Below are 17,049 nucleotides of genomic sequence, written 5' to 3' on the forward strand. Positions count from 1 at the left end.
CACTTACTCATGCATTCACTCACTTATTCAACAGAGGCTTATGGAGCGCCTATTCTGTGCTAGGCATTGCTGAGCCATCACAGACTTGGTCCCTGCCGCCATGGAGTTGACAGTCTAGTCGTCAGTGAGGGAGTTAAAAAAAAATATTCTGGTTTCATTGCTACTGCGGTTGCACCGAGTGAGGATCAGCCCCTCCAATTGTCCCACGTGGTCCCGGCAGGTGAGTGTGGGTGTGAGCGCGTGTGGCTCCCGGTGTTTGAGGAGTGTGCGAGCGCACGTGTGTCAGAATGGCGCGTGTCACAGTGCGCGTGCAGGTGTCGGCGTGGTATGCGTCTCCATAGCTGCCTGAGCCTGGCGGCGTGGGCTGCGGGAGGCGCGTGTCTCTCGCCCACGTACTGGGGGCGGCACGGGAACCACCCGGCCGGTGTGATTGTGAGTGAGCGCGGGAGCGCGCGCGCGCGCGCGCGCGCGGGCGGAGTCGAGGGGGAGGGGCGCGTCGCGCGCAGGCGCACAGCGCGAGAGCGGACAGCGGCCGCCGCAGAGTGCTGGGGGCGGGAGGAGCGAGCGCAGTAGGCCATGGCCGCCGCTGGCTGCTGAGGGGCTGGCCCGTGAGCGCCTGCCGCCGCGGACGATGGTGACCGCACGCGTCGGGCCGCTGCCGCCGCCGCTGCCGCCGCCTCCCAAGACGCTGCAACCAAGGCCCGGCGCGGAGGAACCGCCGCTGTGAGCCGCGCCGTCCCGGCCCCCGCCGCCGTTGCCCGAGGAGAACGGGAGGGCGGGCGAGAAAGCCGGGGAGTTGCGGAGCCCGCCTGCCCGCCGGCGGCGCAGCCCTGCGGGGAGGGAGGCCACAGCCCGAGGTGACCGAGCCATCCGCCCCAGCCGGCCTCTTCTTGTCCCGGCGCGTCCCCCCCCCCCCGCACATCCTCTCTTCTCCCCTCCCCCACTCCTTTGCCCGCTCCTTCCTCTTCTCCCCTTCCCTGGTTCACCTCCCTCCTTCCTCCTATCGTCGGCGGCGTCCCCATCCCCTCTTCACCCGTTGCGCCCCCTCCCTCCTAACCGTCTGTCCCTTCCGCGGACCTCCTGGCCCCCCACCGGCTCTCCGACTCTGCCTTCCCCCCCGGGCCCGGCACAGAGCCCCCTCCCCCAGCTCTCGGGCCTTGTGCGCCGCCTTCCCAACTACCCACCCTTCTGGAGACATCCCTCACCTACCCCGGCATTCCTAAGATACCCTCTCTCTGAGCTCTGCCCCATCGCCTCCCCAGGACCCCATTTCGAGGCTTTTTCTACGCCTCTTCCTGAGCAACTCGTTTCCTAGCTGCTCCTTTCCAGCTCCTTTTCTCCAGTTCCACTCCCAACTTTCCCTCTTTTGCGTCTTTGTCCACTTTACTTCCAAGCTTCCCTCCCATTTTTCTTTTGACTTATCCTTCTTTGGTCTACCCAGCCTCCTCCTCCCTCTTTTTATGCGGTTTGAGGTTTTTTGGGGGTGCGGAAAGGCCTGCCAAGCCATTCTTCGAATGGGGGCCCATTTGCTCTGCATCTCATCTGTCAGCCCTGTTTTACCATGAGAGCGCACCCCATCCTTTCCTTTTTGTCCCCATCGCTTACTCTCTCTCTTGCCATCCCTTCTCCACCCTGCTTCTGTTCTGCTTTTCCACCCAAGGCCCTTGCCCTCCCTTTAGGAATGAGTCCCCTTTCTGCTCGGGGTTGATGAACTTCGCTCACGTCTGTCTTTGGAAGCTTTTTGGTGCGTGGCGTCGCGGAGCCAGCACCCTTGGCCAGACAAGAGGGGAGCTCCCTGGCACGGGCCTCTGTACTGGCAGAGTTTTTGCGAACGTAATCCCCTAGCCCCGCGGCGGCAGCGGCCCTGCTGCTGCGCTGCGTGCTTTGCAGCGAGCTGGGTTGGGGTTACTATAGTTCAAACGCAGCTGAGATCAGCAGGCAGGGCGGGGGGGGGCGGGGGAGGAGGTGCGGGGAGAGAGGAAGGGGGCTTTGCAGTGAGAAGGCATCAAAGATTAATGGATGGCTTTGCATCGCAGTCTGCAGTAAACAGGAAACTAGTTTGAAAGGAAAGGAGAGGACTGTGTGTCTTTATTTTTTAAAATACGGACTGTGCCGTTCTACTGAATCTTGAATCATGCCCAAAGGATGAGCTGTCTGTGCTGCAGTCGTGACCCAGGCTGAGCGCCCAATGGCAGAGATAGCAGTTTTTATTCCTTCTATCTGGCCCCTTAAGAGTTGAAAAGATGGTCCGGTTATTCAGAGTGGACTCCATATCTTTACCACTTTGGAAATACCGAGAAACCACAGAATTGCTAGTAGTTTATGTGGAAATCAGGTACATACAAAGTTAGCTACCAATAGTGTGGGAGTGGGGAGGACCAGCTATATTTAAAACATGTGCCAATGCTTATGTAAGAAGTGCGTTCTCCTCCCGGGTATCTCGGTTTTGGGCTGAGTTTACTTATGATTTTAGCCTCTAGTTTTGCCCTCTAACGTTTTCAGGGCTTACCATCTTAACATACGGACAGCCGGAAAACCTTTCTTGAGATTGGTTTTAGCGGATGGTAGATTTTTTTTTTTTTTCCCATTGGATTGGACAAAGAAAAATGGTGATTTTTTTCTTTTGATGGGAGAAAAAGGTGTAGAAACTTCCAGCCTTAAATTTTCTATTGTGCTGAATTTAAAATTGGATCATACAGCTTTCTTATTTTTGCTTTTTTTTTTTTTTAAGGAGTTTATCTAGGAGATGTGAATACCCTTCTTTTTTTGGTAAGATCGAATTTTCCGTTTCTTTTTCTTAACATAATTCTTCAACAGATAAACTATTACTTTAAAAACGTACATTTTCTGAATTGTTCAGGGTGATTGTTTGATTTCTTCATATTTAAAACCAAACGCAGTGTTTTCAGGAAAGTGTAGAATGAGACTCCTGTGTTTCCTAACCCACAAATATGAATGGTGAACTGTGCAACGTTATACTGGTACAGGACATTACTGTGTAAGTAGTGATTGCTGCTTCCAAGCCTGAGAAAGTAATTTAATGAAATCATTGTGGTCCTGTTTCTGGCTAGCATTTGTTGAGTCTTTTTTTTGCTGTTTTTGGAAAGGTTTTTTTTAAAGCTGTTCCACTGTGTAAAGCATCTTTAAGTTTGAGTCACATTTAGTTTACATTACTTGCTGAGACGTTGTTTTGGCATATTACTTTCCCAGTTCTTAATACATTTAAGGAGGAAATATAAAAATCTTTCATGGAGGAGAAAATTTGTGTAACTGTGCAGGGCAGGAAGTCGCTTATATATTTGGCTGTAGGAGTGCCAGGGCTTTAAATTTTCTTTGCATTCAGGTCCTCTGCTTATTTTTGTTTGTTTTGATTTTAAGAGAATTTTAAGCTTCCTCTGACTTGGAATATGCTCATTAGCTCTGGTAATAAATCTCGGAAAAAAATAAATTAGGCTTAAACTAAACATCATAGAAATGTAATCTTTTTACCCCAGGATAGAAATCTCCATTTTTACTTCATGCTTCTAAGAGAGTGGCTTGGCAAATGTGAATGATTTCAATGATTTTATTTTATTTTTTTAAAGATTTATTTTGTTTATTTGAGAGAGAGAGAAGGGGACAAGGAGCAGAGAAAGAGGGAGAGAGAATCTCAAGCAGATTCACTACTGAGTGGGGAGCCCTGAGTGGGGGCTCCATGCTAGACTGGATCTCAGAACCCTGAGATCATGACAGCCAAAATCAAGAGTCAGACACTTAACCAGCTGAGCCACTCAAGCACCTGATTTCTATCATTTAAACCAGGTAGTTTCCACATTTTGTTTAGACGTTAATTTAGTGGGGGGTGCTGGAGTGTAGTGTATTTATTTGTGATGGTGATCACCCTTTCTATGTGGCTCTTACTTTAGAAAGGTTCAAAATTACAAAGTTTGAGGGGGGGATTTTTGTTTTTGTTTTTTGTCTTTCCACAGCTTTTGTGGGTAGCATTTTAAACCTTTTTTTTTTCTTTCTTTTTTTTTTTTAAGTAGGCTCAACATCCAATGCTGGGCTTGAACTCACCACCCTGATTACAAGACCTGAGCTGACATCCTGTCAGATGCTTAACTGACTGAGGCACCCACCCAGCTGCCCCTTGTGGGTAGCATTTTAGATTTGGTTTTCCATTTATTGAGTTTGTTTCCCTCATGTCCATATACAGGGCCAGCTTGCCAATGACTTGCTAAAATATCACTCACAGAAATGAATGAAATGTTTAGTGAGCAGTAGAGTTGTTATTAGGTGGGCATATTTCATTCTATCCAAGATCCTACTTAATTCAGACATTTTTGTCTTGGATTTACTGTACAGTAGAATTTGGGGATCATTCTCTGATATTCTTCTGTAATGAGAGCTTTAGGAATTCAAGATTTTCTTTTTATTCTATTTGTGAGGCAAGAATAGTGGTAATTGAGTGGGAATTTGTCCCTTCCGCTAATGGACCTCTTTTGTAATAGAGATGGTCTTCCATAAGAATTAGGGAGATTTTCCCCCCTAGTTCTTCAGATCTTGATTTCTGATGCAGGACTGGTTATTTGTTTAGTTTAAATTTTTTTTCTTGACCCTTTTGAGAGCTACAAAAAATGGTGAAAGTGGGTACATTTAAAAATAGCAAAACATTAAAAAAGGGGAAGGCTCCAAGTCAGATGAAATAAATGTAGACCACAAGTAGTAACTCAGTAGTAGTCCCTACAAAAGCAGTAGTGATTTATTTTGGATTCTAGAATATGGGAAAAGAGTTACTTTTCCATTATAGTATAAAGCCTGTCAGTGATGTTATTATCTCAGTCTGTGATGATTTTCACACATGACTGGTGGTTTGTGAAAAAGATCTGTTGTCTGTGTACTTTGAAATAAACCAAACTGAGTTACCTGTTTGACCACCTGAGTAATGTTCTGTGTGTTTCCTTAGTCATCTAGATAGCTTTGATGTATTAACACTTCTTACAAAGGAATTTCTTTTTTTAATCCCCAATAATGGATATTCTACAACATTTGCAAACAGAAAAAGAAGGGAATAAAAATCACCTTAGCCCTACTGTTGAAAGGATGTTAATGTGATATTTTGGTGTATGTCTTCTCAAGATTTTTTTTTTAATAATATCATGAGCTTTGAGAAATTGAGGTTCCTGAATGCTATAATTTGCAATAAATGTTGATTAGAGTTTTTATTTTTCAGTGCTTTTTTCTCCTTTGGACACAACTACTCAGTTTTGATTCTCTCACAATATTTTTTTCTTACGTAGGAAAATTGTTAAAGTGGTCTTGTTCATTTAAAATAGAATTTAGTGTTTATTTATGAAAATGTTTATTTTGCATTTTTAGGATATATCACTTTTGAGTAATGGGAATGATACATGGTCATTCAATGATCAATACAATGAATCAGTTTTTCAGTGATTGAAAACTTGTAATAATGGTTTGTCAAGTTGAACTCCTTTTTTTTCTTTTTTTTAACTGAGCTAGGAAGCTATGAAAATTAGAGGGTAAAATGGAAATACTGACAAATATTTAACCATAGCATAGCAATCTGTCACTGTAATTTTCTTCAGAAATAAATGTTTTCATTTGTCCTGTAATGTCTGAAATTACTGCCAAAGCTGGAAATTTGTTTAGCTTTCTCAGCAAAATTCTTAAAAGGATATTGTCAGAGCCAACAATCCAGAATTATCATTACTCTTAAAATTGTCTTTAACCCACATCTGTTTGCCTTATTCTCATAATTCCTTGGATTAATTTAAAGCTCTATCATATAAAGTAGTGTTGCACAGAATTGTCCTTTTAAATAATGAATTGTCCTGGAGATCTTTTATCCCCCCCCCCCCTTTTTAAATTCTATTCCTGCAACTCACCAACAGCTGAGCAAAGACGGGCTGCAAACTCCAAAGCCTGACTTCTTCCATGTGCCAGCATATCTGAATCACAGGAAGAATTTGATGAGCATTATTTCCCCACTTTGAAGGCAGATTATGGGAATTTCAGATGGAGATTTTAACTTTAATGATTCAAGGAAACAATATTGCAAACTATGTTTTCTTTACCTGTATCATGAATTCTCTGAATTACATCTATATTATGTAAATTCAGTACTTCAGTTTTGGTTGTAAGTAATACAGAAAAGGATAGACTGTGAGATGCTGCAATCTAAATATGTAGTTATCAAATTTTTATTGACTAGCTTAGGCTTTTTCATATAACCACTTAAAATTTGCTGTTTTTAAAGAGCTACATAAATCTCAATTTTATAGGAGTGAATTTTTCCTTTCAAGTTAATTGGACAAAAGCTATAGTATTATTAGGGTGTTTTATTGCTAGTGCCTAGAGTTGGAGTTAAGCTTTTTAAAAATAAATTTTGAGGTCTTAACACTTAATCAGATTGGGAAGACCTGAAAGAGTCAATGTGAAAACCCAATACAAGGATTATTTCATGAATACCTGGAAGTAGTAGATGTGGCTAAAGAGTTTTATACGTTGTTACATAGTTTTTGTGTAGTATGTGACAAAGCATTAGATTCATAGGAGGATATCTAAAAGCTATTTGAGCTGACTTACTTTTATATATTATGTCTCCTGAATTTAGGTCTGCTCCAAGAAAAAACATGGCTGCAAAGGAAAAACTGGAAGCAGTGTTAAATGTGGCCCTGAGGGTGCCAAGCATCATGCTGTTGGATGTCTTGTATAGGTGGGATGTCAGCTCTTTCTTCCAGCAGATCCAAAGAAGTAGCCTCAGTAACAACCCTCTTTTCCAGTATAAGTATTTGGCTCTTAATATGCATTATGTAGGTAAGTGTCTACATTACCTTTTCTTTGTTGTTGTTGTTATTGTTCTTCTTCTTCTTCTTCTTTTTTTTTTTTTTGAGAGAGCACATGTGGGGGGGGGGCAGGAGGAGAAGGAGGCAGAATCTTAAGTAGACTCCATACTCAGCGTAGGGCTCCATCTCAAGACCCTGAGATTGTGACCTGAGCTAAAATCAAGAGTCAGATGCTTAACCGACTGAGCCATCAGGCACCCCTGTATTACCTTTTCTAATCCTTTAGTGACCATTCTGATTTATGTCTTTGTAGTTTTTTAAACTCGAGTAAAATGAAATTTGGTTACATTGAGATATCTGATACAGTCATTGATGAATGCTTAGGAATCTTGTTTGTAGTGTAATTTGTCTTACCATTACGTATGAGTTATTAGGGCTAGAGGAAAACAGACAGTGTTGAGTTTATTTTACTGGATGAAGCTAGAAGGCAGAAGGAAACATTTTAGATTTTAATATGATAAAATGTAGATAATAAGAACTACCTTTCCAGACATTTGGCCTGTTCTAATTTGTCTGTTTTGGATTTTGTTTGTAATTCAGAAAGCTTTTTAAATGCAACATTCTTTATTGTTCCAGAACATTAACATCAGTTGAACATAAGATATTTATTTCAGTTAAAATGTTGGAAATGACGTTTATAATATTTAAAAAAAGTACTCCTTGAAATTTAATTGATATGATTTGGAGTTAGCAGTAAAAGCAATATTGAGAGGTTTAAGAAGTTAAAATCAAGAAATATATGGGGCGCCTGGGTGGCACAGCGGTTAAGCGTATGCCTTCGGCTCAGGGCGTGATCCCAGCATTCTGGGATCGAGCCCCACATCAGGCTCCTCCGCTATGAGCCTGCTTCTTCCTCTCCCACTCCCCCTCTTTGTGTTCCCTCTCTCGCTGGCTGTCTCTATCTCTGTCAAATAAATAAATAAAATCTTTAAAAAAAAAAAAAAGAAATATAGGCAGGAGGGGCGCCTGGCTCGTTCAGTCAGTAGAGCATGTGACTCTTGATCTCAGGGTTTTGAGTTCGAGCCCCTCCTCCTTGGGTGCAGAGATTTTTAAAAATAAAATCTTAGAAAAAAGAAAAAAAAAGAAATGCAGGAAACAGAGATTCATCAGGAATGAAAGTCAAGATCCTTAATTTTTAGGTTAATTTTTCATTTATATGTAATGATAGCAATAATACATTTTCATTTGACATTGCTATTGCAGAACTCAAGATGGGGTTCGAAGGATGTACTATAGTGTTGTAATAATATTTTTATTATTAGAATTGCCCATGCAGATATGTGTTTCATAACATTGTGAAGGGTTTGTCCTGTTTCTGTTCATTTTTATCTATAGAAGGACTTTTTGGGTTCCAGAGCTTAGCCCTGAAAACCCCTTACAGTTCTAAGAGATTACTAAGTAAGCCATGGTGTGAAGTATGGTATAGTAGAAAAGGCAATGCACTAGAAGCAGAACATCTGGGTACAATAAATTCATCCCTCTTAGGTGGCACTACCTTGGGAAATTCTGTGAAATGAGAAGGTTCTTTTATGCTGCAAAACACTATAATTCTCACCCTTTTATTAAAGGCTTTGTATGTTAGCCAATTTATGGAAAATAATTCCAGTCTGTTATAGAAGAACAATTGGGTACTTGGCTTAGATTTTTAGCTTCATCAGCAAAGTAATTCACACTGTGGTTTAAAAAAAATATGCTTATCACATATATTATTTCTGAATAGATTGAAATATTTATTTTAAAAACCGCTGCCTAATAACCAGAAACATTAATTTTAGAAATTGAATGGATTCTTGTACATCGAAGTTCATACTCTGGCTTATAACTTTGGGGACTCAACTGAGCCTTCTTAAATACCCTTATTACATGCTGTGGTAGAATAAGCTCAGTGATTACACGAGTAGACATTTTCAGCTTGAACAGTTTTTTGGTTAGAGTAACCTCTGTGTCAGAGTATTTAGGTATTATTTACATAATGTGCCAGTTTTCCAAATTTCACCCTTAAATACTTCTTTAAAATTCTTACTTTAAAAAATTAGTAATGTATTTATACATTTATTTATGTTTAAAAAATCAAATCATAAAAACGTAAAAAGTGTGCGAAAGTAAGTTCCTCCTATCTCTGGTCATCCACTAAGTTTTCTGAGCCCCAGCAAATAGCTATTTTTATTTCCTTGTGAAAAAATTCTCGAGTTATTTTTATGTACGTATGTCAGTATAAAGATATTGGCAAATATAAATATGTAGTTATAAATGTATGTATGTCTTCCTTTTTGTACAGATGATAGGATAATATACACTGTTCTCGACCTTTTGTTTGTTTTAACTTAATGATGTATCACAGAGCCATAACTACTGCTTTTAGATATTCGTGAAATAAAGCTTTGTACTCTGTTTTTATGTTGACACTTTCTGTTATGCCACATTTTAAGATCCTGATTAAATGTTAAGGCCTCATTCTCCCCCCCAGCCCTCCAGTTCTGTTTTATAGTGGCATAGTATCCTTGTATGGCTATACCATAATTTATTGAACTAATTAATTACTCTTTTGGTGGACACTTTAGGTAGTTTCTTCTGCTTTTTTCATTTAGTGTTGCACCAAATAATTTTATATCGCTATAATTTTGATAGGTGCAGATATAGCCTTGAGATAAATTACTAGAAGTGAAGTTTCTGTGTTAAAGAGTATACACATTTGTAATATTGATCGATACTGCTCTCCATAGGGTTTTACTGTTTTGTACCTCTACAGACAGTGGCTGAGAGTTCCTGCAGTTTGACATCCTTATCAAAACAGTGTTATCAAACTCTTATATTAGGCTACTCTAGTAGGTGAAAAATAGATGTGTTCTAACTAGTTTTAATTTGTATTTCTCTTATTATGAGTGAGATTGTATTTATTGTATTTAAGAAATATGTATGTTTCCTCTTCTGAGAGTTGTCAGTTCATGTCCCTTGCCCACTTTTCTATGGGATTTTAGCCTCCCCTTTTTTTCCCCAAAGGCACAGGCAAGGATTTATTGGGGCTACAGCTCAAGCTGAAGGGAGACGCAGCATCAACAGAGAGTAGTTAGGCTGGCCTCCTCTGGATTTTAGCCTTTTCTTGCTGATTTGTGGGAGTTTGGTATACATTAGGGAAATTAGCCCTTTGGGTTGAAATTATTGGGTTGAATTTCAGTTTGGGTTGAAATTGTTTTTTCCAGTTTTGGTTGTCTTGATTTTGGTTTATGATTTTTTTTTGACATGCAGAATTTGTTTTTAATGCGGTCGAATTTCTTTTTTTATAACGTAGAATTTTGACTCAGTTATTAGAAAAGACTTCTCTATCACGTTTTATTCCATTATTTTTGTTTCATTATTTACATCTTTGCTTTACTTAGGATTTGATCTGCATGTACATTGTGTTATAGGTAAAATTTTTTTCCCCAGATAACTATCTGGTAGTCTCCATGTATTTATTAAATAGTTCAACTTTTCCTATTATATACTAAATTATCACACCTATTTGGTTTCATTTCTGAATATTTTTTTCTTGTTCTTTCAATGTGTGGTCTTATTGAATATCTAGAGTATATTTTACTGTCTGAACTTAGTCCCTTCATTGTTTTTTATTTCTCTTTCAGAGTTTTTCTGATATTGTTTGCTATGTGAACTTTAGAATTACTTAGTTTAGCTTAGGATGAGATAGCTTAAAGATGCTAACTCTTCCTTGTGTACGAACATAGAGACCTTTCCTATGTTCCAGATTTCTTTTGAGCCTTCCAGAATGTTTTAAAGTTTTTATTATATAGGTCTTGGGCATTTATTGTTAAGTTCATTCTTAGATATTTTATTTTTTTATTGCAATTGTGACTCTCCCCCCTTTTCTATCCTTTAATTGTTTTTTTTTTTTTTTAAGATTTTATTTATTTATTTGACAGAGATAGACACAGCCAGCGAGAGAGGGAACACAAGCAGGGGGAGTGGGAGTGGAAGAAGCAGGCTCATAGCGGAGGAGCCTGATGTGGGGCTCGATCCCAGAATGCTGGGATCACGCCCTGAGCCGAAGGCATACGCTCAACCGCTATGCCACCCAGGCGCCCCCCTTTAATTGTTAAGAGCTTAAAAATCAAAGTAGGGTGTGGTTAAAGTTCATGTTCATGGAATATAATTGTACCTTCAAATTGAGAAGCTTTCCAGTGTGGGTCCTGTCTGAGAACAGCAAAAAGAAGTGATTGTTTAAATATATTTGGTGGAATATTAATTATAGAACTGTTTCGCAAAGTGTAGGATATAAAAAGGGAAATATAAATAATATTGAGAAGGCAGAGTGGGGCCATTTGTGGAAAGACCTGAAGACATATATTAGGTATTGCACTTAATTTGGTAAGTAGTGATGGGTCAGTGAAGTATTTAGAGCAGGTGAACTGCATTTTAAAAGCTTGATTAGGTAGTGTTATATAGGCTGCTGGATTGGTGGGGGTGGGGGAGGGGCAAGTAGAGAAACCAGAGAGAAACCTCAAATGTAAAACTCAGGCTTCATTTGTGTCCTTATTCTGCAGACCTTCCCATGTTTATGAATTTCTTGACTGCTTCCTCAGGACAGTGTTTCTGGATTCTTCTTTCTGACCATTCCTTCTGACTCTCTTGCTATCTTAAGTGTTGATAGGGCCCAGAATTTGTGTTTAATTTTGATCTTTTGTTGTTTGTGTGATCTCACATAGTTTTGCTTGCAAATCTCTATCTCCACTTTGCATTGCTGTTTTGACCACTCTAGTCTGGGGTTAGTGTCCCTCCTGTATTATCCCTTGGCACCCAGTTCATACCTCTACCATAGAACTTATGCTGCATTCTAAGGGTCCTTGTGCTCCCCTGCCTGCCTTCTTAACTAGATTGTGAGCTCCTTTAAGGTAGGAGTGGGGTTGTCTGTTATCTCAGTATTCCTAGCACCTAGCTAGTGCTTGGTACTGAATGGATTTCTAATACTGTTAGACATCTCCACCTAAATAATCTGTAGATACTTCAATTTATGGTCCCTGAACTCATCATCTTTACTTTACCTCAAACCTCCTCCTCCTCCTGTGTTTCCTGTCTTAATAGCAAAGCTGTCCTCTTGATTACTATCTAAGCTTAAACATCAGAATCATCTTCACTTCCTTGTTCTCAACCACTCACCCATAGATCACCAGTAAGAGTTATTTAAATATCTCATAGTTGACCTTGCCAACTCCATACCAAAGCTGCTGATTTATTCCAGGTCCTCACTTTTTTTCTCCACTACTAAAATCACCCTTAAATAGCTGAAATTCCTACATTTTGTTAGGAACATTCACTAATGTTATTTTAGTTAGGTCATCATTGTTAAATGCTGCTGGTCTTGCGTTATAATTATAAATTACTATTGTGTTAGCTTCATCATTATCAGTTGAGTTTGTTGTGGTTTGTTAGAGCACATAGTGATGCATATTTGTGTCAGCAATAGTTTTGGCCTTTATTTTTCAAGTAATTAGATTATATACATATTTTCGTTCAAATGATTTATTCATACTGTTCTTGCTTTAGCAGAATTCATAATTGCTTAAGAATCTTCTTGTATGATATATTTTGTTGTTATCACAGGGTTATTTTTACACTGGAATGTGAAAATGGGGGTAGAGGTGAGGCATGGGGTTTTGTTGTTTTGTTTTTTGTCTTCTTACCTCACCTTGAGTGTATCTAAAGAATTTGAGAACTGTTGGCCCAGTCTGAACTCCTTATTATTGTGTACGTTATTGAGGTGTTAGTCACCAGTTCTATCGACATCATCTGCCAGTACTTTTTTATTTACAACCCAAGTTCTAGTGTAGCCTACAGAGATTATTGTTTCCTGAAAATATCCTTTTTTTTTTTTTTAAATTGTTTTCATGCCTGCTATTTTCTTTTCCTAGAATGCTGCTGCTTTTTTTTAGCCTGGTAAAGATCCATTCAGCTTTCTAGGTCCAGGTCAGACTTAATCATTTAATCAACCATAGCTCTTCCAATATTTGTTTAGTGAAGCACCAATATTGTATCATATTTTTGTCCATGTTTATTTTTTCACTAGACTGTGATTACTTTATTCTTTGGATCTTCCATGTTTAGGAATGCATATGGGTCACACTTTACATGTAATAATTGGTTGAGTGACTGGATAATTGAAGGAATGAATAAATCAATATGTTCAGTCTAGAGGACTTGGCAGCTGTTTTATGAGGTGTGCATGAAAAGGGAAAGATAAAAATATCTGGAAAGGAAAATGATAGTTCATTAAGAGAGAATTTAAGGAGAGGTTTCATGCAATAGATTGAATCCTTCAGCCACAAACACTCAATGCCTGCTTAATATAATAAACATCTTTTTAAATATCTCTTAAGTCCTTTGAGATAGGGATTAACAAGATAAATTGGAAAAATTATTTGAAGAAATTAAAAGTAAATAGAAATACTTTTGTCAAGTTTCTGTTGGATTGTTCTTCAAGTTAGGATGTATGGGAAATCTGAATTCTGCCTCTTTAGTCCCTAGCATATTGCTCCTGTTTCCATAGCTTTAAGCATGAGAGGAGCATTGGGTACTAAGAAGGGATATCCGTGCCCTAATGAAGACTCATTTAATAAGTGGAAAATAGTTACAGAAGATTAGACTGGAACCAGATTTTGTAAGACCTAGAGTGTCAGACTGAGAAGTTAAGAATTTTTGAAGGTTTTAGAGCAAGAGAGTTGTCTAGATGAAAGGGATGGTTTTGTACTGAAGTATAGGATGGATGAGGATGGAAAGAGACCGCAAGTATAGCAGTTAGTATACTGTCATATTACAGAGTGGACTGGAATGGGGCACAGGGACTGGAAAGGAAGGGTGACATGAGAGACTTAATGGGGAAGACTCAGCAGGACTTGGTGATGACAAGAAAACATGACTGGGTTTGAGTCAGAGTGAATGGGATTTAGGAGAGAAAGAAGGTGAGCTAGCCTGTTGAGGGAGGAGGGCGGGAGCTCAGTTTGTACTTGTATATAAGAACATTTAAGTGGCACGTGTCCCTGGCATCATGAGATAAAAAATGTTTGCTTAGAATAAGAAATGATTACTTTTTCGTGATGCGTAGTAGGTAGGTTTTCAGTATTCTCATTTGGGATGGGGTATTTAAAGCAACGACATAAATTCTTTGAGCTAGATACTTTCTAACGAGAAAAGCAGTTGTTCAGGGACTAAATTTCCTAGGCTCATTTGGGGGAATAAAAAGAAAGTGGAGGGGAGAATTTGGAGGTTTAAAGGAAATCCACAGAGCCAGTTTTGAGGGTGGTTGCTTCAGGAGCTGGGACAAGGATAAGCAAGATGTTTTCGATTTGACAAGTAGGCAGTTGTTGACTTCTGAGGTTTTTTTAGAGTGGAAGAGTAAAGAGGGCTTGTAGAGAGTTTGTAGATTATAGAGGATGAAGAGGGAATAGTGGATGGTTAGAAAATGGAAGCATTGGTAGAGAGAGTTTATAACATTTGTCAGTGGAATGAGAAAAATAGGTAATAGAGAAAGAAAAAATCAACACAAAGAGATGTTTTTCTTCAAGATTGGAGGAGGAGCCCTATACATCCTTTGAAAAGAGAGGTGAGCACTGGTGTCAGGGGGATGATAGAAGATGTAGGAGATAGAGGGTGTTTAGGAGTTGGAAAAATAACATCTTGAGTCAAGTGGAAGAGGCAGCATTAGAGAGGGACGTTAAGGACAGTTCTTCTCCTGGGACTAGAGAATGAGAGAATTGGTGTAGAACAAATCAGTGGACATCAAGGAAAGGTAGATAATGAGAGGAGTCCTGTTGTACCTTTGTGTGTGGTCTTGATTATAAAGTAGAAAAATCCACAAAAAAAAAGTGAAAAATGCTTTGTTTTCACCAGATAATCCATAGTGATTTTTACTGTATTAAACTTACTTTGGTAGTGAAGTAAAGAACCTCAGAGTTGTTGAAACCTAATTGGAAATTACTTCAAGCTCTTTTTATTAGTGTAATTAATTGGGAGACAAAATTAGAATCACATTGTATTTATTATCTCTTTTTATTTCTACTACAGGTTATATCTTAAGTGTTGTGCTACTAACCTTGCCCAGGCAGCATCTGGTTCAGCTTTACCTGTATTTTTTAACTGCCCTGCTCCTCTATGCTGGACATCAAATCTCCAGGTAAAAATGTGACCTCGTTTTTGAAATGTATGGCTGAATTTAAAGTTTTTCATTACTGGAAACATGCTTTTCATGAACACTGTTAAGAAGCTGAGGCTTTACTAAGTATCCAAAACAGTTTTTTTGATATTTGTTTCCTAAGTAAATATTGTTGTGTAGAATTAATAGCTGGGGTTATGCTTCAAATTTTATTTCTGCTTTTAAAAACCATCTTAATATGAAATGGGCTTTAAGATTATGTTTACAGAGATACTTAGGAGCTTTTCTATATTACCTAAGAGAAGAATTTCCAAAGACAGGCTATAGAACATTTTAACAATTAGGGACTTGATATCCTTTCATCATTTTGGGAAGTCAGTTTATGCTGCTTGAGAATCGGCACAACCATATATATAGTGGATGATTTATATAAATTACTTGATGAGGTTCATGGTATAACCCAGAAGTTCTGCATCTTTAGTAATACTGTGTTTGCTTAGGTCTGCTTGTCCTAAATTTTAAGACTGTGGTCTGCCAATGAAAATGAACTTCCTACTTTGGAACAGAATGTTAAAATACAGGGGAACTAAAAGCCACACAGTAAATGTAATGGTGTGTAAATAAATCTGGAGGGCATAATTTCTTTTCTTTTTTTGAGAGAGAGTGCATGTGCAAATTGGGGGGGGGGGAGAGGGAGAGAATCTTAAGCAGATTCACGCTCAATGTGGAGTCCCGTGCGGGGCCCGATCTCACAACCCTGAGATCATGACCTGAGTCAAAATCAAGAGTCAGACACTTAACTGACTGAGCCACCCAGGCGCCCCTAATTTCTTTTGTCTTGATTGAAATGTATAACCATAATGAGATATAGTCCCATTCCTAAAAAGAGTGATGGTTACTTTGCATATATAACAAGATGTAGCTGTTTGAGGTCTAAAAAACAGATTTTGGTGTTGGGTTGAAAATCTTAAAATAGCATTTTTATATTACTAGAATTGAATGGTTGACATAGAAACCTTTTTTACTCTCTGATTATAAAGTAACACTGTTCATTGTAGATGAGTTTTGGGAAATACGGAAATTTAAAGGCAATAACAATCACCTGAAATTATACCATCCAGAGATAGACCTGTTAAGATTCTGGCATTTCCTTCTGTTTTTTTTTTTTTTTTTAATACCTTCCAGTTTTCACCACTTTGGTGGATATGAAAGAGTGAAAATAACAATAGTCACTGACTCTTGGCCCTTGTTGTTGAGGTAGGACCTTCATCCTCAATACTTCATCTGGTTTATTTCTCAAAGGCTCCACAGTGTTCTGCAGAAACTCAGTCTTCTCACATTCCACTCCTCTGTTCCTGTCTGGTCAGTTTCCTCTGCTCAAAATGGTACCTGGAAAGGGGTGTTTTGCTCATTAGCTTCTGTTTTGCCCAGGGAATGTCCTCGGGTGTCAAAGTTGGAAAATCTGGAGCTGCCAGAGTAATACTGCATGTCTGGTAATCCTAACAGTGCTTCAGACTGAGCTGTGTTTTACTCTAAAGTGAAGACATGAGTTTTCTTTTGTGTCACACAAGTATGTCCCTGTGTCTTGGACTTCTTCATGGGAACATGAAGTAGATTTGTAGCATCTTTCTCCACATAGCTTAGAATGGGAGTCCAAGGGCTAGTACTAACACAGACAACATGATGTCCTTCCCATTGCAGCACCACCAGCCCCAAACCCTGACAGTCTGTTCCTGTGGCCTTACCCAGGACACCTCTGAATCTGAGCTCAAGCTCAAGGTAGAGACACTTCTCTAATTTTTAAGCAAAAATTTTGTCTATAGAGTATAATACAGTAGAGTATATAGGCTTCTGATTCATCATTTTTGTGTGTAGATGAGTGCCTTGCCACCTACGAGTGCCTTGTCTTTTGGACAAGTGGACAGGTGACTGGAGTTTCAAATTCCATGTTCCTTATTTACTACTCTATACCTCAGTGTCACTTATTAGAAAGATAGTTCTCAGCATAATTTTTGACATATAAATGCTCATATAAGTGAATTTTTTCCTTTTTTTTTTTAAGTT

At 39.2% G+C, this 17,049-nt stretch overlaps 1 protein-coding gene across 3 annotated transcripts in view; it reads left to right on the forward strand.

Annotated features, from left to right (window-relative positions):
• The window catches only part of RNF145 (ring finger protein 145), a 96,721-nt gene that overhangs the window by 42,665 nt on the left and 37,007 nt on the right, over positions 1-17,049 (forward strand). The window contains exons 1-4 of one of the 3 annotated variants that reach the window (XM_040630351.1): positions 663-857; positions 2,732-2,769; positions 6,614-6,816; positions 14,898-15,006. In XM_040630351.1, the coding sequence (XP_040486285.1) occupies positions 6,633-6,816; positions 14,898-15,006 (293 nt within the window). In that variant the 5' untranslated portion in view covers positions 663-857; positions 2,732-2,769; positions 6,614-6,632. Of the gene's footprint in view, positions 1-661; positions 858-2,731; positions 2,770-6,613; positions 6,817-14,897; positions 15,007-17,049 lie in introns of those variants that run through there. The other 2 variants (XM_040630352.1, XM_008692438.2) reach the window with 2 other exon arrangements.

This window comes from Ursus maritimus, unplaced genomic scaffold, assembly GCF_017311325.1.
Source record: "Ursus maritimus isolate PB19 unplaced genomic scaffold, ASM1731132v1 scaffold_15, whole genome shotgun sequence".
In the NCBI taxonomy this organism is placed as follows: Eukaryota; Metazoa; Chordata; class Mammalia; order Carnivora; family Ursidae; genus Ursus; species Ursus maritimus.